Below are 23,483 nucleotides of genomic sequence, written 5' to 3' on the forward strand. Positions count from 1 at the left end.
ATTAAACAAGCATTAGAGTAGCAATTTGATTTCGTTTTTATTTCGGTTTAAGATTGCTTACAAATACGAAGATTATTTGTAAATTATACATTAATGTGGCGGACCCATCCGAGGTTGTTCCGAGTATTTCGAATGGAAGTTTATTGAATGGTTTTGAAATTGGAATGGAAATGGAACTGGGGACCATCTCTATATACATTATATACACAATACGACTCCTCGCACTCGACTCAATCAATTAGACTACAATACAAAAGTATAAAACGAAACTCAACAATATCGTCAACAAGGCACTTAAATTAGTTTATCTCATTTGCATGGAAATTTTACAGATTCTCACACTTTTTTCACGTTTTTCAGTTACAATTACTCTGCGTTTTTCATACGGTGTTTAATTTAATTAGTTTGTTTTGCATTTGGAGAGACAATAAATATTTAATTAATTGCAAGTCGTTTAGTAATCCTCATCGTCTTCATCTGGCGGATCTGTGGCATAGGTCAGTTCGTTCAGGTAGAACCATTTCTGGGGGGTTAAGATCTGTTAAATATCTGTTGGGTTATAAAGAGGTTTTGCTAAACTCACGGGTGACTCTGTGCAATTGAAGTTGTAGTCCCAATCACAGATTCTGTACTCCTGGTTAAAGCTCGTCTCATTGGCGCACAGATGTGGAATCCGATTGCCCTCCTCATCGCACATGTGAAATATCTGTTGGATGGAAAACAGGCTGTGTAAATATGGTATACTTTCGGGCATTTGATAAAACCTCTTTTAAAGCTTGGTTTAAGCTTTTTGATTTGATGCTTCTCTCGTTTTAAGTGTCTGATATCTCACCTGGCAATTGTACTCCATGTCGGCATAGAAGCCCACAGAACGCCTCTTGCAATCGAATGAGAACGTTATGTTGTCTAAATTCGTCCATTCCTTCGTCTTGTGATTTTGAAATACTGGACTGGCTGGCTCTTGGCCTTGAACCGCAATGGCGGCCAGCAAGATGGGACCTGAAAACCAGGGAATCAGATAATAATTTAGTTAATTTGGTACATATCATTAAAAAAATATATCTTTAAAAAAGTATTAAGCAATGTTTTGGTGTCTGCCAAAAAATTTACATCTCAAAATATTTACGATCTAAAATCAAACTTTGTGACTACATTTTAGTCTAGTAAATGTAAGTTTGTATCTAAACAAAATTAGATATTTTTCAGTAATGCTATTTATTCATTTTATTTTTAAAGGTTAAGTGCTTGAAATGTATCTTCCTGAACTTAGGGATACTTCCATAAGTTACATGAAATTTAATTAAATATTAGTTTCTTTTGGTTTAATTTTTTTTCCTATTCATCATAAAAAATTTTAACTTCTTATACAAAAATTTAATTCAATTTTAAAACTCTACCACCTCAAAAAAATTTGTTTGCTCCCATCGCTTGAGTATCTTGAGGATTTACTGCCCTCCATCCCCTCCATCAATAAGCCTTTTTCCAGCTCATTATCCAATAACTACTTGACTTTTTAAGCCAAAAACACCACCTTTGGCGGATTGTTTTGCACCTGCAATTCCCCGAGTTGGCCAGCTGTGTTACCTTTTTCACTGCTTCCTCCTTCGCCCACATTGACCATGGCCAATTTCTTAAGTTATTTGGCTCACGCGTGGCCCAAACACTGCGAGTGGGCCAAAATAAGCCCCGATGACAGTCGCTTAACCGACTGACTGGCTTAATCGACGCACTTAGCATTTAATTTGTGATTGTGTCTCCGTCTCGACTCGAAATTGAAGTCTTTATTGAGGCCACTACTCACCTAGTAAAACGCCGGAAAGCCATAAAATTCTATAACTGTAAACCATTTTTGTGGCGTTGGACATTTTGGCGTGGATTTTGTTTTTCTTGTCCGCAACACTGCTGTCCGCTCCGTTTCAATATCACGCTGAAAATCCAAATCACGATCGTCTCGCTCGCTCTCTCTGTCGCACACACTCGCCCTCTCGCTCGCTCTGCTGGCCTCTTGCTACGCGTCCATTTAGCTGGCTCTGTTTTCAATTAGGAAGCGTGTCTTCGGTTTATGGCCGGCACATGGCTAAAACGGGGAGCGGGAAAAAAGAAAACAAAATCAGTCGGGAATGGAAAAGAACTACAAACGGCAAATTGGGGTGGTTTGTAATACTGCAGAAGGTTAAATAATAAATATATTTCTAGAAGGATGAGGTTTATAAAGACGAAAAGGTATACTATACAGATAGGTTTATATATACGAACTTTTTTTTAGAGAGTCAAGTTGGCTTAGACTTCAAGACTTATATATTTTAATATATCTAGAAGATTTTTTATTGAATTTATTTATTTCGTATATTGTATATGTTTTATAAATTGCTAATTAAAAAAACTTTTATTTTTGTAACCTTTACAGCTGAAAAAAATTACAATCAGATATATTTATAGTTTTATATTTTTTACTTAGTTTTTTATTTTTAAAAGAAGATAAAATTGCGCATTTAATCTTTAAATATTCTAATTTTTTAATCTTATCCACAAGAGTCTTTAAATAAATTTTTAAAACTTTAGAGATAACTAAACTCTTTAGTGGTATATTTACCTCTATATGAAAATGTATCTTTTGTTTAAACTACGGTTAAATTAACACAGTTCGTTAATACCAAAAAGTAAATGCATTTTATGTTTTTCAAATAGCTATAATTAAAATAATTGCTCTGATTAAAATACAAAGGCCAAACATGTGATAAAATGGTAATTACTAAACCAAATAATAAGTAATTGATTTAAAAACACTATAACTTTGTTAATACCCCAGTCGAAATAAAAAGCAGTAATTAGGTTAGGAAGAACAAGGGGTTTGAATTGATCTAATTAAAGTCTAAAGACTAGACAGCTATGAAATTCCGTGAACAAAATGGCAAACATAGCATTATGTCTTCCTTCCTTCATCAACAGGTTAAAGTGGGCTCATTCAGCTTATTACAAAACCAACCAGACGAGGCTTAGACGTAATTTACATGCCAAACCCACGCCGCCAAGATTTTGGCTTGACTCATCACCATCGTCAGCCGGATGTTTCATAGCACCCATCTCCGCTAATTGATTTTCTTCGACAAGAGCTCCAAAATAAATAAAAAAACACTCAAAAATGAGTAACCCACACGCTGTCTGGGCCAACTATGTATATCCTGTACCGACAATCACTTTGACCCACTTTGCTGCCATTCAATATTCTTTTCTATAACTTCCATGAAATTGAAAACATATATTCCATAATACCTGTATTTCACATCAATCATACATTGTCAAATTAACAGAGGGCATTTGAAAAGCTTTAAACGCCATTAAAACATAATCAGTCAATGGCAGATCCAATCAGCAAATAGAATATACATATTTTGGCAAAAACAAGTTTGGCGTTTCTTAAATTTTTATTGCGAATTGAATGATTTATTTTGGAATTTTTATTGCCGATTGTTTTTTTCCGATTTAGCAGCGAGTGAAAGAAGGCCGTTTACGACCTTGTAGGCTCAATTAAATTGTCAACCCGTCGGGATTGGCGATTCCCTTGGTTAATCCAAGTCTTTCACTTGGGACCCCGGTAAATCCTTGACATTTTATCGCAATTTATGGCCTCTGGATGCGTAAGATGATGATGTCGATGGCGGAAAGGCCACGGAAGATCCGCCAGACGAAATAATCGTAAATCTGTTTTTATCTCGGCCTCCCTCGCAACTAATTTTCAGCGCCAGGAGTTTGGGAACGGGAATCGGAATGGGAATGGAGACCAGAGACCAGAGACCGCCTGCAACAGAAATGAATGATATGCAAATTTTTTGCATCTCTCTAAAGTCGAGTCCGTGATGAAGTGAAGGCAGTCTTAAGGCGACGTAAAAGGTCATCAGTGCCAGGCCAGGCGAGGCAAAAAGCCATCTTCACGCAAAACTGGTAAAAATTTCATGGATCCCAAAGAGGGTTTGGGGGCGGCCAAGGGGAGGTATTAAAAGGGGATGAGGGTCTGTGAACAAAGAGGCGCCTGCAAGATGACACAGCAGCCATCCAGCTGTCTTGAACCCTGTCCATTTGGTCAGCTTGTCTTTCACCGTTTTTCAATGACCATGGCGATGGCGATGGCGATGGCGATGGCGCCTGTGACAATTGGTCAAGACCCCGCTCAAAAGACCCATCAAAATTCCGCATAAAACAGCCTGAAAACAAACCTCTCTTGAAACTCTTTCCATGATTTCCGCAAAAGTGTGCTCAAACATATCTCGAGTCGGTTTGGCCGTTGTCAGAGTTTCTGGCTAATGGGAAAACACTCAAGCAGCTTCAACTGACGCCTACAAATCCTTAAGAGGCTTTAGGCCCAAAGTAATTGATTTTAACGGATTTCACACATCTTCTTTCGGGGCGCTAAGTAATTAGGTACTTATGTAAATACATTTAAGTATTTTGATTCATCTGATATTTTTTAGTAAGGAAAAAAGCTTTAAAGGTGGAATTTTCAAGAAGTTATAGATTTTTTTAAAGCAAAAAAGGCCTTGTGCTTTAAGAGATAATTCTAATTTAAGTGATTAAGATTATAACCATTAAATAATTTTAATTCAAGCAGTTAAAAGTGATTCAATATTAACCTTCTTTATAATAAGAGAACTCAAGTACTCCCCAACTATTTTTAAATACCTAATAATCTTATAGAAAATAAATACATATGTTATGGAACTTTCAATTTATTAAGCAAATGAATAATTCTGCTGATACATATTACCAACAAATATTACCAAGGGCATTTAATCTTCGTGGCTGGCTGTTCATAAGAAGATGCCTCACTCTGGGTATCCCCCCAATATTCATGGCATCCTCACTTTTGACATTTTCTGACAAGCGTGAGAAGCGGCTGCCATAGACCGTAGACGATAGACTTAAGACCACAGATGCTAGACTCTTCTCTAAGCTCTAGAGACCCCATATGGCATGGTCCATCAATTGGCAGTGGCTGGTTAGCTTTGTGGCCGTATTCTGCTGGCCAACAAATTCCAGAGCTGCAACTGCAAGTTGCAAGTTGCAAGTACAAGACTTTGGGCCATCTGCATGCCACGAGCATGTGCGGCATTAATTTTGGAAACACATTTTGAAAGTCTCTTTTTACATTTTTCGTTCGGCTTGGGCCTTTGTGGCTGGGTTTTTGGATTTCGGCGGGGTTTCGTTGATTGGGTTTGCGGCTAATTCGGAAGTTTGTTGGCGTTGCCTTGCGAAACATCGCACTAATTTGTTAATTTCTGACGCGTAACCGAAGGCGCAATGTTTTATGGCTTTTTGGCTCTGTAAATTTATGCAAATGTTTCAAATTAAATGTTTCTTGATGAAACAATGGGAAAAGGGCAAAGAAAGCAATGCCCTTGACTTTATTTATTATTTGTTAAGAGGTTTGAAGTTGTTTCTTTAGGATTGAGAAACCTAATGTTTTTGGACATGGAATAGTACATTATAAAAATGTTTAAATTAAGGTCATAATTTAAATGAAAAAAAAACTTGTTCCTACAATTTAATCAATTTAATTTTAAATATTTGGATTGTTACAACAATTTATTTATTTATTTAAGGCAACATTAAACTGTATTAGCTTTCTTTATATTGAATTTCATATCCTGCGGTGATTTGAAAAACATATTTATCGATATTTATTAAACAATTACTGGCTTATAAAAAGTTAACAAGACCGGGGAGGTAATTGAAAACTTATTTGCGCTTTTTCTGCTCTAGCATGTGCAACAATGTAAAATGAATGGAGGCGAGAAAAAGGAAAAGCCGGGAAAATGATTCCTCGTATGTGTGTGCAGCAGCGGAAGCGTCGCTAATTGGCGGAACTGCCGCTCAGCGGCAGCAACAATGGCTGGAAAAATAAAAAGCGGCAGAAATATGTTGAAACCCGGCGATGACGACACCTGAGATGGCTTATTGCCACCGCCCCGCCGGATCAAATCTCGAATCTCCAGTCTCGAATCTCGAATCTCGGATAGATGGCCAGCACTTGCATAACCGGGCGGCAAACATGGCCTAATCATCTCATCCGACTCCCAAGTAGCGGTTAGCCAAATTGATTAGACCGACCGCGTTGACACTTCAAACTTGGACTTTTGCACACATATTTTTTCGGAAAAGCCTGGCGAAATGGTGAAAAAGAAATGACAACGATAAATGGGATGCCGTTTAATTGAGCTGCGGATCCAAATGAAAAACCCGCTTGACCGGCAACCCCCCTGGTATAACCTCCCACTTCCTCCCTCCCAATAAATCTCCCGCTCCAGACAACTACGATTATTGGCCTTGAAAATTCGGTACGCAGAAATGCGCTTAATGCGAAAAATCAATATCGCTAAAAACACAAACATACACACATATTTAGCAGCAAATCAACAAGAAATGAAAAAAAAGTGGAACCTAAAAAAATAAAAAGTTGATCGTTCAGCTCAGAAAAACCGGCTCAAACTCGGACTCGTACTAAAACGAAGCCATCAAAGCACATTTAAAACGATACAGCTACACCAAAGCCCGCAAATTTAACATAAATTGTTAAAAACAAAATTTAAGCAAATTATAGACACCAACGGAGTCATCAACGTGTTTGCAAACGATGATAGAGAAATTAACAAGAAATTTAAACGAAAATCTTTGAGTAAAAACCCAAACACACAAATTTAATAAAAATTTTGGCAAGCCCTATGAATATTTGAAATAAAAAGCAGCTAAATTTCAGCTTCAGGGGCTCTAACTTGTATTTAATAAAAGATTATATATTAATTTTACCCCTTAGCAAAGTGTTTAAAATATTTAAGCTTAAAGACATTGATATTAAACATTATATAAGCACGAAAAGTCTTTTGATTGTAATAACTAAAATTTAGTAAACTAATATACCCATAAAAACAAACAAAATAAAATAAAACAGATGGCTTTTTGGAGTTATGAAAATATCTCGAAACACGAAAATACTTCTCTAAGTAGAACTTTAAGTGCATCATTATAAAGCATATAAACATTACAAATGAAAATAATTTTAAAAGTAAAATTATGCTTAAATTATAAAGCATTCATTGGAATTCTTGTATTGACCCTGATCAAAGTCAAGATACTTTATTAAGAAAATGTCTAAATATTAATAATTATAAATGATTCAACTTGAGTTAATCACTATTATTCGTCTAGACAATTAATGAACATAAGCAATTTTCAAAGCTGATACAGAGTGGCACCACTAATGATGCGATTACTTTGCTACCCAAAACATAACATTTTAATCCAATTGATATCAGTCCGACACAATAATTTAGTTAAGCAATAAAAAGCTTGACAGCTTATGGCCATATTTTGATGGCTTATTTTTCGATTTACACCAACCTATTGGTTTAAGGAAACTGTTCGAGTCGATAAATAATGAATTTATAGATCCATTAAGGGGGAAATACCGCCGCTTGAGAGGAAATTAATTTTCAATGGTCAAGTTTAAAGAAAGTCAAGTGACAACTGGTTTGGCAGTGGGAAAATATAAGCCAATTAATTATTGCATCTTAATTTCTTGTTTATACACATAACCATATTTCGATGGAAATTAGATACTTGTAAAAAAATTACCAATTAAAGGCAAAAGATAAATAATGAATGGTTCAAGTTTTTACTTCACCAACAGTAGCTTGAGAAGAACATTGATTTATGGTATAATCCAAAAAACCTTCCTTGGCAACGGCAATCAATGAATACCATTTTAATAATAATACCCATTGTTAGGCCGAAAAATATGCGTTCAGGAAACGGAGGTGGGAAACTGGAAAGCGGCCTTAAAAGGTCGCACGAAACTAATAATTAATTAAAATTCCATTAAACCCGGCAAGATACCGCCAAGAAGCATTGATCGATCACACAATGCCAATTCAGTGATTTAAATGCCATCAGCAGCTGCCACAAAAGAAAAGACGGATCGGCTACCGATTGGACATACAATGTACATATATGTTCACATGTTCGACCAGCAAGTATACCTCTTTCGATCCCAAGACGATGTCCATCCGTCATTAACATATCAGCATCTGTGCTTCGCCAGAAATAACAATCGTTACAAGGGCATAACCGCCATCGCCAGCTGATGATGCCGATGAAATATTTCAGCTATCTGGGTATAAGCTGATATTTTTAGATTCGCCACGGTAACATCTCATTGAAGTTGCCCTTCCTCACTCCAAAGATCTGACAACCCTCGACAGGCCAAAGATCGCAAATCATCCAATTTGTAGTGCGAATTCACCCTGTGGCTGCCTTTGAAGTGCGGATTAGGCCTGCATCCCAAAGATACAAAGATACAAAGCTAAGAAACCACACAAAACCATCAAAATCATTAGACATTGATGTGGCCACGGAAACCAAGTCTTCGCAAAGGCTACAGCATTTTTATTTATATATATTTATTTCGCAATCTTGTATTAAATCTTAAGCCATAAACTTGTCGGACTTGTTGGCTAGGTTTTCTGCAAGAAAAAGGTGTGATATTGAGAGCAAAATTTGTTTGTGAACAGGGGGAACTTTTCAGGTCCTCCATTGATTCTTGGGGCTTTTTGGTGGTTAAATCATCCTAATATTAGTCACCAACTTGTTATACAACTAAGCAAGGACAACACTAAAATAGTATAAAGTGATTTTAAATTTTAATACCACAAGAATAAAAACGTTTTATGAGTTTGGAATATTTTTGAGTCATTCATTTAATATCGCAGCCCAGTAAAAATAGCAAGATACAAAACTATAAGGCGTTCTTATATTTTTATGGGCATGAATGTATTGCAATTTCCTGACCAACTAGCGATTTATGGTTTTAAGCTATCGGAAGTATTTGCCAAGCACTATGATCTAGAATTGCTTTTATATGGAAACCAAAAGTGGTTTAAAGCCAGCATGTCTTTGAGATTTATCTTTCACATACTGCCCAATTTATTTTCATGTTTGCCGTATAACAAGTTCCTATGATCTGCACATTTTAGCACCGAAATTTATGATCGCACACTCGAAAATCTTTCCGCGACACTGTGACGCAAACGGTAAATCCATAATTTGAATGAATTAGTTAACATAAATTATATATATTATTTGCTCGATTATATATAACACTGGTGTCTGCCAAAAAGTTAAATGTGTTCTCGAAACAACTTCACTTGGCATTTGCTCGCGATTGGTTGGTATTGGTATGCGGTTAAGCCGATTCTGGTTTGATTTCTCAATTGCGAATGTAAGCCGAACCGGTTGGAGCGAAACCCTTTTGGTCGAGTTCAAGGCTCGCCACGTGTCGTATACGTGATGTGCCGGCACTTGGGCAAATCCAAATCAAAATCCACACGTTGCAGCAAGCACTTTTCACACAATTAAACAGCAGCAGCCACTCGGGCCTTTCAGCCACTCAGTCATTCAGCCAGCGGGCAACATTAACTAACTAACTTGTAATGTGGCAGCAATAAATTTTATGTAAATCGCCGCTTTTTTTTGTGTAGCCTAAGTATCATTGCAGCCGCACAAGAAAACGGTACGGAGCTAAACAATGCAAATAAATTACGGCTGCGGGTACGGATACTTTGTAAGCTGATGTGCAATTGAACGCAGAGATGCACACATATATATTCGCAGAAAAAGAGGAGGAAAAAAATACACCCGCCATCGCAAACACAGATACTCAGCAAAAAAAACGAAGAGATTTTCCAAGAATGCTGCAAAAAAAACGATACACTTTAAAATATATTTTCTAGGGATTCTTTAAGTTTTTGAATACTTAAATATTCCAAGAAAAATATAAATACCCCTTAAAGTATCCAACATGTTTTTGTTTTTAATTAGAGATTATTTTGGAGAGTGAATATTTAAGAGTATCCATTCTTAATTTATAAAAAACAACCGAATCTAAATTCTCTTTTGTTGAAAAGTATTGAAGGTTTTCGCGCTATAGTATTATTATACAAATATATTGCAAGGTATAAACCTTTAATTTATATATTCTTTAGATAAATTATTATTCGAAGAATATTTTTTCAAGTGTAAGACAAGCGGGTGGCTGCTGTGACTCTCAATCTCAATCCACTCTCGGCTGCTGTGGCTGTTGCATTTAACCTGCACCACCAACAACAATCGCAAACAACAAGTTATTTTTGTCCAAGTCATCGATTGCATGGCAGCTTTTGGCTTCGTCTTGGCTATGAACAGAAAATGCAAGTGACTCCATTGGATTGTTTTTATACAATTTACCGAAGAATTTATACATTCCTACACCTAGGGGCTAGGGGCTTTTAGGGATCATACCAGCACTAGCCGCAAAAAAAAGTAAACGCAAACTGAAACCAGCTACACGAAACAGAACTTGCTAATTGAAAAAAAAATGCTCTGAAATTATAAAAAATGGAACTTTGCATAAAATTAATACTAATAGGTGTTATCGAATGAACAAGTTTGTTTTAGCCATAAGGTCAAACTATCAAATCTCCCAAAATGGTTTAATAAAATCACCTAAAATATTGGTTAGCATGCCAATTAGCCTTAAAATAGTTAAGTTATTGGTGAGCATGCCAATTTGTTTATAATACTGGTAAATTTACCAACTTTGAATTTAAGAATTTAATTCCATTTAACCTTTAGTAGTTTAAGGATAAATAACATTTTACCTATTTTGTTTTTAAAGTGCTTCAAACTTAGCCTTTATTTAATTTTATTTATTGTTTATGATTGTTTTGACAGGCAAAACTAAATTCTAAGACATAATTAAAATTAATGGCAGTTATAATTTATTGACATTTTTCATTTTTCTGTGTTTATTTATTTCATGAATAAAACAAAAATACTCATGTTGATTTATGATATTAACACAGTAATTTTCAACTTGATTTATGTTTTTTTTTAGTTTGAACTGTAGTTAACCAAAAAATAGTCGAAATTGCATATCCTATTAGTAAAAATACTTTTATAATCATTTTTCAATGAATATTTATTTACCTATCTCGAAAAATAGCAGAAACTGTTTTATTTATTTGGGTTTTACTGTTTCCGTGCATTTTTTAAAATCACAAAATATTTAAAATGCTGTTTAATTATATTTTTTCCTGCCATGTAAGCTGAGATCGAATGACAGGTGGCTCCCCGCTGGGAAACTTGTTGTTTACTTGTTCTTTTCCATATTCATGGGGCACATGTGATGGCTGGTCGGCAGCATCATTGTTATTTTTTGCTGAATGGCAAAGTTTAAGTTATTAACCCGGGCTCGAACTCGAACACCTCCTAATGATTGCCGCTTACGCAAATTGCTCCGATTTGTGACAGATTTTGATTTTTTCTTTGGTCTTTGGTAGGCATTGAATTATGCTAATGGCGCCGATAGCGATACATCATTATGTGCGTGGCCCGCAGATCGTTATGTAAGTTCGAATTTGGAGCACACACGCATTATATAAGAGTGTTTTGCAGTTTGGCTGCAGTTTGCCGAGGGCCTACCTTGATGTTTAGAGGTTGCACTGCAGTATATCCGAAAATCGAAATTAAATCCAAGCAATCCCCAGTCACTGAGGCACTGCAAACGACTTTCTTGCCAAATCTCGAGGCTGGCGCTTAATTATTTTTTGAGAAAACGCATTTGCATAAGATTTTCTCGCTGGGCATTCGTATATATATAGAGAAATATCAATTTTTGCGTTGATATTTTATGTAATAAACACTGGAAAAACTATTGCTATTACGATGGCCGATTGCTATGGCTATTTCGCCAGCCAGAAAACGAAAACAAAATATATATTTTATATATATATATCTATCTATATATAAATATAGCTCTTTCTTCACACGCACACACACAGAAAATCGCGGCACGGCTCGAATCGAATCGCGTATCCGTCGGATGCAAAGATACAAAGCCAAAGTTAAAAGACAAAGCAACAACCGTTCGCTCAAGCGCCCGTTGAACGAATAAAACGGCCCAAAGACTTGGCCCAAACACTTGACTTGGCCCGCAAAAAAAGCCAGGCCAAAACAAAGCCAAACAAAGGCAGCAGCGGCAAAGTCAGAGAAGCTTTGCAAAGACAGGCGCGAAATGAAAAGTGTTGTCTTTACTTGTTTGCCGTGTCGCTTGTCTTTTTTGGCCAATGCATTTGTGTTGGCCTCGTTAGCTTACGGTGGGTTTTTATAATATTATTATTTCTTTTTTGTTGGCCTGGAGACGTGAAAACGTTTGCAAAGTCAGCGCTCAACTGGTTCGCAGGCCGCCGCTCAAATTGGTTTTATACGCGGATCGGATCGGATCTGGTTGGAATTGAATGAATCGCTCTCGAGCGGAGCGCACTTGTATCTCAGAGATACATCCGCTGCATTCGCAATGGCCAAAAGAGATGGTTTGGCCATTGAGGTAGGTTTGCTCGAGCGCAGACTCCGCCAAGTGTGGTGTACTCGGTGGTTTGGATGGTTCGGTGGTGCCAACTGGTTCCACTTTGTCTCACAGATCTCCAGACTCGAGTTGAGTATTATGGCCCATTCAAAATTCAGGCTCTTCTTCGGTAAGTTCATGGCTAGGCAAATGGGTGAATACTGATTAGCCAGTTCCATCTGTCTACCATGTGACGCATTCAGCTAACAGTTCTGGATGGAGATCTCTTTTTATCACCCCCTTAAATACTCTTACTAAGGGTATTTCTGTTTAATAGAAAAGCCTTTTAAAGTACAATCAAGAAGCTCTGAATTTTTAAAATCATTTTAATTGGAGTAAGATGGAACTCTTCTGATAACTTTATAAATTATTTGCACTAAATATTAAATATTTCTAGTCAATTGGAATTTGTACTATTAACTAAGAAAAGATCTACTCATAAAAAATATTTTTTTCAAATAAAAGAAGTTTACAAAATTTAAAACATTTTCTAAAAATAAAAAATTGCTCTTTAAAAAAAAAAATTGGTAATAAAAGGATTTTAATAAATATAAATTTGCAATTAGCTTTGATATTCAATTTACAACACAAATTGAATATACAAAAACTCATTAAAGTTTATATTTATACACAAACATGTTATACAATTTTCTAAAGGAAAGTTCTACTAAAAACAATTACCATAAAATGTATTCCAATTCTATCAAAACAAAGGTTATATAAGAAGCCTGTTCTCAAGATGGTTTGATTTTAATGGTTATCAAATATCACAAAGTTAGCTAATTCAGATTGCAGTTTTTTAGGTGATAAACTTAAGTGTATTCTAGGTCTCGATTTGACCACCTCCGCCGTCCTTCTTTTCTCGTTTTTAATTAACATAATTAAAATAAAATAAAGGCGAGCAATGGCCACAGCCGCAAAATGTATAAAATTAAATTAGCATGAGAACAACTTTTAGTTTTATTCACTTCTTTGGCTTTTTTTTGGTGATTTTGTGTTTATTTTTTTGGGAATCTTCTGTGTGAGCGTTTCTGTTTAATTTTGAGTTTTGAGGTTTTGTTTTTTTTTCTTTTGGGCATACTGCTAACTTCACGTCAAGTTCATCAAACACGTCTGATTAGGAGCCCGCCCGCTTCAAGTGGTAACTGGTTAGGTTACCAGCCCCTGAATCTGAATCCGAATCCGAATCTCTGGGGGTTTTTGGCCAAGTCAGAGAGTCTGGTCATTTGAATGCCAAAGGCATCGCACGCTGCTCTTTTCACATTTGCCGTTGGTCTTTCTGGCTTTAAAAAGCAATTTATGATGAGCGCGAACAACGAATTTATGACCGGCGGTGGATCCACAATTCCGACACGGAATCAGACACCGACCCACCGGCCGTTTGATGCGAGCCTCTCTGGGCTTAAATGTCAAACTAATTTAGGCAAGACACTCCATTAAAACTGGATTAATTAAAGGCCCAACGGCAGCCGCAGCCGCAGCCAAAATGAAGCTATTGATTGCAATCAGCTCGCAAATACATCTTCCAGATCCAGCGATCCATCGATCCACACAATGCGAAGTCTTTTAAAAACCAAAATCACTGACTGGATGACTGATTGATTAGCTAATTAAATGACTTATTGAGCACCCACTTGATGGACTATCCAGCAGATATATACTGCTTAGCTGATAAAGCTAAATTGGTGAGACAGGACTGACAGGTCTGGGATTTTTATAGTAGTTCAAGGACTAAGCTGTTCATTTAAGAAAATTTATAGCCGTAAGTTCAAATGATTTTTAAATCTTTTGTGTCTTTAAGTTCAAACTATGGGTAATCTCTTTTAGATAATGAAAAGATGTCTTAATGTTTGAGAATGTATTTCAGGTTCTAAAAAATAGTCTGACTATATCCTTCATAATTTTTTGTGTAACTTTAGTACTGCCATTATAACTATAAAAACCCGAAAAGTATAGATTTTTATATCACATGGCATTCTTCAGATATACAACTTGGGTCAATATCCCAATAAAAAATATTATAACCTATGAAGTATTTTATTACAAAAACCTTTTTTGTATTTATCAAACAGCAATTGGTTTAACTCTCTCAAGTGTGAATCACACATTAAGAACTTTTCAAATGGCCTCACTTTGCGGGGCTCTAAAGATATACCTACAAAACCAATATCTTAATAACACACTCATTGGTCGGAACAAAGACTAACTTAACAAATGGCCGAATACCTGAAAGATCGAATGATAGACTACATGGGCGATTGATTATCTCATTGGCGCCCAGCGTTTGTCATTCGATTGGCGTCGGTTGGCTACCGCGATTACTCGACCGCCAGGTAATTAGCAGCCTTTGCTTATATAATTATTTCAAATATTTTAATTAACCAGTGGCAACTAGCAGGGCGTATGCGCAATATCGTACCTCTTGCCTGCTGCACTTAGTCAATTAAAGTGGAGTGCCCCACAAGTTGGCTCATTTCCAATATGCGATCGGCAGTAAAACCCGAAAAGGAAAGGAAAGGTGTTGACCTTGTCCAACAGACGGGCCAACACGCACCGCGTCCAAGATCGAACCAAAAGACACATGTCTGGTTTGCCTTCTCGGCGAGAAAACAAAAGATAATGCAAATATGCATGGAAACCCTTTCAGAAGATCAGAAGCCGGTCTTAAAACTCAAAAAGGTGTTCGAAAAGTGAAAGTTAAGCCATGCTTAAGTCGTCCCTAAATCATTTCAAGTTCAAGGTTGTTTTTGGTCACTGGTATTTGAACATTTTTACATTCCCAAATGGTTATACTATAGGTTTTTTGTAGCCGTAGCCCCCATATAAACATATATATTTGCGCTAATTTCTTGACATTTACCGCTTTCATTCAGGGGTATATGTTGTTGTTGCCACACTTGATCACCAAAAATTATGTCCATAATTACGCCGACGTTAATCGATTTTTAAGTTGTATACCCCAACACAGTTTGCTCTTATTTTGTGTTTTTTTGTGGAGCGGATTATACAACAAATATTTAACACCTTGCAGACAATGGAAGTTGGGTTTTTATCGCCGCTGGATTACTGGCTGACTCGCATTTGAATTGCTTTTTCAAATCCACTCAGTAAATTAAATCGTGTAGATTCCATTCGACGGGTAATAACCCGTCCAATGTTGAAAGTCAATAAAATATCAAGTTTTAAATTATTTTTTATACATTTCAGTGGGTATGTGTTTCTATATTCGCATTTTGTTGTTGCCAGGCAGCCAAAAAGTTTGCATTCAAAGCACTCGCGCTAACTGCATGTTATTATCTAGAGCATGAAATCCAACTGACCGCCTCACTGGAAATCAACGCGGCTCAACTGGACTGAACTGAACTGGACAAGTGGCTGGTGGCCAAGAGATTGTTAGCACAGCAGAATCTACCAGGTAATAAGCCACTCAAGGCGGCTTTTGAGTGCACTGTGATTGGTTGAGGGGGATTATCGATTAGAGGGAATTTATCATTGATTTTGGGTGGGATAAAATAGTAAATAAATGGGATATTTTTAACTAATTTTAAAAAAATAAAGAGTTAAGCTAGAAAATATTTTACTTTTTAAAGTGGAAAAAAAGAAAAAATATTTAAAATTATTGTAACCTTTATTTAAAACATTCATAATAATTTATATATTTTATTATATTACATATTCCTTGAATATTTATTTTTAAACTTATCTTAGGAGTTCTTATACTTTAAACCATACTTTTAAATTCCCGATCAAGGGTATTTAATAATGAACTATTGTATTCTTGGTACTTTGAGTATTACTATCTTATTCGTGACACAATTTTTCGGAGACTAAAAAATCTTTGAATTTAATCATGCCCTACTAAATGGTCGCCCATTCACCGACGTTCCACCCACAAACCGCCTAGCAGCTTCCCTTTCTCCCAAGCCCGCCCAAATAATTCTGTCTGCACTTGCCCAATCAGTCCCGTTTCCGCAACTAATCTGTCTGCAGAGTATTGCAATTTAGCTAAGCAGCTTCGAACCACAAAATAAAAACAAAATCGCTGCAGCAGGCAATGAAGTCAATTACTCAATTCCCCCCATTTCCTTGGATACCTTGGCTGCTGCTGCTGCTGATGGCAAACAATTGCCGCTCAAAGTTGAAGTTGAATTGGCGCTGACTGCAACCGAGTCCGCCCTCTTGGCTACTGCGCACCACTCAAATTCCAATTCAGACTAATTTCCTGGGGTTTGAGAAGAGCACACACACACTCGTGGGCACACACTGGCCAGGTGAGTGCAGGTGGAGTGGCGAATTTGGCCGTTTTCAAGCGAAAATCGTGGAAAATGTTCCACTTCAGCAGGTGCCAGCTATTTCCAAGGAAATTTACGTGTACAAGAAAATGCTTTTAGCATTCACATTACGAAATTCTATTTTTCTATAGATATTTATACACCTTGCAGAGGTTTTTTAATTGTGTTCAGTTTATACGTTTAAGAATTGTTAATTATATTTAATTATACATTTAAATATATATTTAATTCACCAAAATCCAGCTTATCTTATTCTTCCATTTTTTTATATCTTTAAGGATTGTTAATTATATTTAATTATACATTTAAATATATATTTAATTCACCAAAACCCACCATATCTAAAAAAATAAGGATTGTTAATTATATTAAATTATACATTTAAATAAAAAACACAGCTTATCTAAATAAATAAGGATTGTTAGTTGTATTTAAATATACATTTAAATATATATTTAATTCACCAAAACCCAGCCTATCTTAATCTTTCATTTTTTTATATCTTTAAGGATTGTTAATTATATTTAATTCACCAAAACCCGCTTATCTAAATCTTCCATTTATTTATAAAGACAATTTTATGTATAAAAGAATTCCAGCTATTTTGTAATTTGCAAATAGTTTTACAACTTAAAAGAAATTATTTACATATGTTCATTTGAATTTTTTCTTCTGATAATTGTTGAGGTTTTTTATAAATTATATATTTAATATTTAAATAAATATATTATTTAATATATAAAAAAAAACCTTTTTAAATAATTTAAAATAATACATTTGTATTACTTAAAGTTCAAACGAAATCGCAGCCAAAAATGGCCATTTTACGGGTGCCAAAAACCCGCTATTTTCCAATTCAATTACAGCAACTTATATGCAAATTTTTCAACCACATTTTGGTTAACAATAGTGGCCATCACTGACGGCGGCTCACGTGCAGACAGGCCCACAGGGGAGGGGGGCTGAAGGGTGAGCGGTGGGGCGACTGCCGTCGGGCGGTCGCGTTCGTTTCTTAAGTCATTCGTTTTGCCTGACACTAAACTGTTGCACTAAAGTGTTGAGTTTGTTTTGTTGCTTTGCTGGTTTGCTGGTTTGCTCTGGCTTGTTTGTTGTTGTTTGGCGCTTGTCGATTTTACAGCCAAGTTTGTTTTGGGCTTTGTGTATGTTTTTTTTTTATATATATTTCGTTTTTTTCGCTCGTTGTTTTTCTACATTTGCCATGTAGTTGGGTCAGGTTGCAGATTCGAAAGTGGGTCAATTTATTACTGCAATGAATTGGTAACGCTGTTGATGCTATTTGTTGCTGCTGGCAGGGCTTTTGCTTAATTTTAATTAACTGCAATCATTTGTTTGGCTGTCTGCTGGCCGCGGTGGGCGTGCCACTCAATTAACTCCGACAAATTCGAACACATTCCGTGAAAGAAGCTGGCGAGGATGGGGGGAAGGTCATTCCTCGCGGCCGATGGACCAGGAATAGCCATCAGCTGGATGTGGGTTAAAAGTTAACCCATGTACTCCGGGCTAGACCCAAGCCCAAGATGATGAGCCTCGCATTGCACATTGCATAAGCCGCGTGAGCAGCCGCCGGCAGCTGGATAATAGTAAAATTACACTTAAAATATTATTCTGTTTTATAAAATATAAAAGGATCTTATAATTAAAAATTTGTTGATTATTAGAAAAAATATTTAATGAGACTAGAAGAGTTTTTTGTGGAAAATTAAAAAAAATTGTACTGCCTAGGCTAACCATAATTGCAAATTCTTTGAATTGTAGTTTCATTGGCCTCTTTATTATACATATTTTTAAGAACTCTGGGCTCAAGTAATATACATACTTTTGGGCCTCTTAAGAATCTTTATATATTTTTAATAATTCACCAATTTCTTAAAATTGTAATTAAAGAAATACCTCAAAGAAATATACATTTGAAAAAACCTTTCTTTAACGTTTTTAACTTCTTTATACACTAACAATCGAGGTTTAGGTCAAGTTCTTACTAAAATATTAATTATTTTTCTCTGTGCATAGACAAATAGCAAAATGGTAGAGTGCAGGCCATAAATACGGCTCGGCAGAGTGCTCAAGTGCCATGTACAAGCCATTAGGGAAGACATGAACGATGCTGGCGCTGCAATCTGTTTTCCTTTGGTTAATGTCTTCGATTTCGACTCGGATTTTATGTGTGAGAAATCCAGCGGAATGGCAGACTGTCTGTCTGAAACGCATTTTCAGTCATTCCGATCGTGTTTTATGTGCAGCCTGTGCAGATAAACCAAGGCAACAGAAGCCAATGAATTGCCAATGTGGGAGTTAACTCAAGATTCCATTGACGTTCCAAACAGTTTGGCCAAAATAAGAGCCATCTGCAAAAACCTCGGGAAAGAATTGAATGAGAAGTGGAAGCTTTAAAGCTCTTTGGGATGGCAGAATAGCTTTGGGTATCTATAAAACATGCAAATGTTGTTGCAAAATTAATTTTAGACTTTGAACAGAGAATGAAGGGTTTATTTTCCAAACTCACTCTTTTTTAAAATTATGTTTTAATTTACGTCTACTAATTTCATTTAATTAAGTCTTAAGACTTAATAATTCGATGTTCGGGAAAACATAATTTAAAATATAACCAATTATTTTATTGTGTTTTAAATTACTTAAAAAAAATAACATTTTACATTACATGGCAGATTTTACATATAGTTTACCTTACATTTTAAAGCAGTTCCAAAACTGATCGCGTATAGGGTGGTCTTAAAAAGCTTGGTAAATTAGCTTTTTCAAGCAGTGCAACCGTTAATTTCTGTTTCTAAATTTAAACATTTTGATACTTACGTCTTGTATCTATTAAAAATAATTATATTTATTTGGCAGTGACCGATAATTGAAATGATTCAGCATTTTTTACATCCGTTTCGGTTATTACTTATAGTAATTTATAATCAAAAACTTGGGTTGATTTTACAAATCAAATATTTATGAAGTAAACATCCGCAGAGGGTTTTTAGACTTTCCCCTCCTAGAATTTTCATGACGAATCATTTTACTTCTTCTGTATATTAAAATATAATAAAAATTCTTAAGTTCTGAAAAAGTATTCCTGTTGGTTGGTTAAGGCTTCAACTTTTCCTCTTCATAGAAAGTCCCATGACATTTTGATTATGATTAATAATATTTCGAAAAAGCTCCCAAAATTCTGGACGCGTTCTTCCTTGGGGAAATATTTCCAGCTTTGACCTCCTAGAATTTTCGTGACGACGCATTTAGCTTTTCCATGCATTTATGTATTGGAAAATTACCAGCTGTTTTCGCGAGTGGCGCCTTCGATAATCAACTGAAATCCAATCCGCTTTGTGTGGCCCAGCAAAACCCGAGAACAAAATAAAATCAACAAAACCAAGCCGCCAACTCGACTCGCAATAATCGTTCAATGAGTCCCCATGAAAACGCACACTCATCAAAAAGTCAGAGAAACGCCTTTTTATTCAAGTATACATTTATAATTTATTAACTAATAAATAACGCAGTCGAAAATAACCAGGCCAGTTGGGGGGTCCAAAATTAAACCAGCTAGATGGGAGGAGAAAGGTGGGAATTATTATTATTGATTGGGTGATGTGATGGGATGGGATGAGATGGGATGCTGGGAAACATGCTTATCAGGCGGTTGCCTCCTCCTCCTCCGCCTTTTCCGATTCCCAAAACTGTAATCGATTCCGTTTTCGATGATTTTTCGCCTTGGTACACCTAACCTCTTATAGGCTATGTCTGATCGGTTTTCGAATGCACAGACAAAGCCTAGTAGAGGCTAGATTTAAAAGGAAATTCTCCACTTAGAATGGTGTGATACTGGTTTTAAGGTAGTGCCAGTTTTTACTATTTTTATTATTTCTTCCAAATTTCCTATAATAAAAGCAAAGTAGTCGAAGCCGCTTTCTTTGCATTGCTTGAAATCTGGATTTTTTCGTTTGCCGTCTTAATTTATTAACTTGTTGCCGCCGTTTCGCATTTCGTGTTTTGCGTACAGTTCATGTTTGATCTGTGGCTCGTTTTCGTATTTTTCTTTAATATAAAACTGCCACGTCTTTCACTCGCGACTTTCACTTTTGTGGGGCTCGTCAAGAGCCAAATTAATTGCAAGCCAGTCGAAAATTTATCATCGTGCGATTGTCGAGCGCCCAAATGGAACGAACGCCGCCTCGCAACTGATTGTGCGGTGAGTGGTGTACATATTTAAAGATCCGTAGAGTGGAGTAGAGCTCTTTGCTGCCAGAGAGCTCTACGAGGAGCACGCCCTCGCCTCGAGGGCAACAACAAACATAAATGTTTGTGCATTTAAAGTTCAAGTTCAAAGTGGCGAGAATGCGAATTAGAATTCCTGCTCGGGCGCTACGGCTCTCTAAAAAAAGAGCGAAGATTTGAGAGGGAAGAATTGAGAGCGGAGAACGAAGAGCGAACCGTGTGGCCAAGTGCACGTAGACCTCGAAACCCAAGAGATCGCAATCTACACGGGGAGAAATCTAATAAACCCTAGTTGGGATTCCATGAGAGTAAACCTTTCTTATCGAGTGCCAAATCATAATCAAAAGAATATATAAAAGCACCCAAAAGTAATTCCCTTTTCCTAATGAATGCTGAAATGTTGAGGTACTTTCAAAATACTTAATCAACTGAGTTCTATATCCAGCACTTTTCCATCTATTAACCCCACTTCTAACCTTATCATGTTTAAAACTCAACATACGTAATTAGTATACGTAATACTGGCTATCTTCTAAGGCTTCGAACTGCAAGTATTATAAAGTTGCGCTATATTTGATAATATTTTATATTTAGAAGAATCAAAGTATCAAAGTGTTTTACGAAAAAGAAGCCTTTAAAAGTTTTTATTTAACTTCGATCATCTTAGCTTCCCAAAAAATTCCAAAAAACCTACAAAGTCAAGCGATCTTATAGCTGTAGATATCATCTAAGTTTTGCATTTTCTTCATCCATTGCAAATTTAATAGATCGCGTTAGTTTAATAGTTTTTACGGTGTAGTGCTTTCTATTTTTGACCGGCTTTTTGCTCTCTTTCTCTGCAATTCTCACTCTTCGGGTCTCTGAATAGACAAAACTAGCGCTAGTTTCTCCCCTCTCTTTTTGTTGTGTTTGTAGTTTGGGGGGCAAAAAGTAATCCATGTCAGTAGAACACTTTCGATTTTCTTTTTTTTATTCGCTTTTTGCGGGCGCGTCGCGTTCCTGTTTCTTTTTCTTTTTTATTTTGTGTGCTTTTTTTCTGCGCTAATTGTTTGATACTATTTTCGATCGTGCTGTTGTGGATTTTAATTGCAAAACTTTCACTTTGCGGAGTCAGAATGGTGAATTTCACTAGAACTTTGGGTTTTTGGCATTTTTATTGGATGGGTCCTTGGGGTTTCTTTTGCAGCTGCTGCCACCGATCTCGACACTTGCACAGTTTTGGTTTTAATAAGCCCGAGTACGAAGTGATTTTATGCTTTTATACTCTCGGCAGCGACGCCGGCAGCGCAGTCGGCGTCAATGGCGGCCATTGCGTGCATATATATGTATATATTTGTACATATATATATATATATATGTATATATGGGTGTGCGTGCGTGAGTGTGTGTGCGATCGCTTCATTTTATTATTTTGTTTGACTTTTTTATATGCGAGAAAAGTACGAAAAGTAAAGCGAACGGAACGAACGGCGGCGGAATGAGCATTTTGCATCGCCCGATCGCCGCTTTATATATTTGCCTGATTCCGCGCCGCACACCAACACACTCTCGCGAAACCGCGAATATGAGTTACTTTGGGCCTGCCCCGTATGCGCATCGTTCTTTTCGGGGCCCCACTTAAACGCACACTTGCGCACTCTTTGTCTTCCTTTTTGGCGACCCACTCACACACACACGGCCGCCTTTGGGGCTCTTCCTGCAGACTGCACCGCCCACTCCATCCCCTCCCCTCACACACACACAAGCAGATCGCCTCCATCTACAGTGGCGGTCAAGATCATAACACTCCCACTCAAAACTACAGATCCTTAACATAACTTATGTTTGTTTTTAGGAATACATTTCATTTCATAAAACAATTTATTTTCTAGGACTAAGTTATACTCTTCTTCAAAATACCACCTTCAATATACTTTTTTATTTTCTAAGATCAAGTAATACTCGTCTTCAAAATACCACCTTCAATATACTACTTTTCGTATTCTCAACTGTACAAAATAATTCGGAATCCTTCAATTACTTAAGATAATAAGAAATCAATAATATTGTGTATCAATATTGTGTATAATATTATAGTTATAGAAAAGGAAGAAAGATGGATATTACAGGATCTATATTTTAGTTTTAAGAGTAAAATTAAAGAAGACTCGATACTTAAATTATTTTTTTTGAGTTAATGTTTTTAAATTTTAATTTATGTAGTGTGCCATTTTAGGGTCAGAGTTTCTCAAGAAAAAGGCACTTCTAAAATTATGGATAACGACATTCGGTTGGAACAGATACATATATCTGAAATTTCAAAATATGTCCAAAGTAAATTAGAATCGGAACTTTATTATATTTCCTTATACAGAATATACGACTTTGGAAAGTTAAAGCTTAAGTGTAAGCCAACTTTCTTTCTAAAAAGCTGCTAGAATTTCGCCCTCTAGTGTAAGCCCCCAGACGCGTCGCTGCCGCTGTCTCCTTCTCTCCAGGCCGAGTTTTTGCCGTTGGGTGTTGTCTGCCTTGTTGTTTCGCAT

At 36.3% G+C, this 23,483-nt stretch overlaps 2 protein-coding genes across 4 annotated transcripts; both read right to left on the reverse strand.

Moving 5' to 3' along the window:
- Nucleotides 1–12: 12 nt before the first annotated feature.
- Nucleotides 13–15,306, reverse strand: LOC119554955. Of its 3 annotated transcripts, none has more exons than XM_037866077.1 (5): nucleotides 15,291–15,306; nucleotides 1,802–2,077; nucleotides 833–999; nucleotides 584–706; nucleotides 13–523 (listed from the first exon to the last, which is right to left on the reverse strand). In XM_037866077.1, the coding sequence occupies exons 2-5, from the start codon at nucleotides 1,863–1,865 to the stop codon at nucleotides 455–457; spliced, it is 423 nt and encodes a 140-aa protein (XP_037722005.1). In that variant the 5' UTR covers nucleotides 1,866–2,077; nucleotides 15,291–15,306; the 3' UTR covers nucleotides 13–454. The 3 variants fall into 3 exon arrangements, with proteins under 3 accessions (XP_037722005.1, XP_037722003.1, XP_037722004.1); XM_037866075.1 differs by lacking the exon at nucleotides 15,291–15,306 and adding an exon at nucleotides 11,509–12,236; XM_037866076.1 differs by lacking the exon at nucleotides 15,291–15,306 and adding an exon at nucleotides 11,014–11,152.
- Nucleotides 15,307–23,363: 8,057 nt separating this feature from the next.
- On the reverse strand, nucleotides 23,364–23,483 carry LOC119552540. The gene has a single exon (XM_037862160.1). The coding sequence runs from the start codon at nucleotides 23,481–23,483 to the stop codon at nucleotides 23,364–23,366; it is 120 nt and encodes a 39-aa protein (XP_037718088.1).

This window comes from Drosophila subpulchrella, chromosome 3L, assembly GCF_014743375.2.
Source record: "Drosophila subpulchrella strain 33 F10 #4 breed RU33 chromosome 3L, RU_Dsub_v1.1 Primary Assembly, whole genome shotgun sequence".
Lineage (NCBI taxonomy): Eukaryota > Metazoa > Arthropoda > Insecta > Diptera > Drosophilidae > Drosophila > Drosophila subpulchrella.

What these genes read in the sequence shown, in the direction of transcription:
- LOC119554955 (XM_037866077.1), bottom strand. Translation starts at nt 1,865, where the DNA reads ATGTCCAACGCCACAAAAATGGTTTACAGTTATAGAATTTTATGGCTT. An exon ending in GCTTTCCGGCGTTTTACTAG is followed by an intron (nt 1,000 to 1,801) that starts GTGAGTAGTGGC and finishes CCTGGTTTTCAG; the next exon opens with GTCCCATCTTGCTGGCCGCC. An exon ending in ACATGGAGTACAATTGCCAG is followed by an intron (nt 707 to 832) that starts GTGAGATATCAG and finishes TCCATCCAACAG; the next exon opens with ATATTTCACATGTGCGATGA.
- LOC119552540 (XM_037862160.1), bottom strand. Translation starts at nt 23,483, where the DNA reads ATGCGAAACAACAAGGCAGACAACACCCAACGGCAAAAACTCGGCCTG.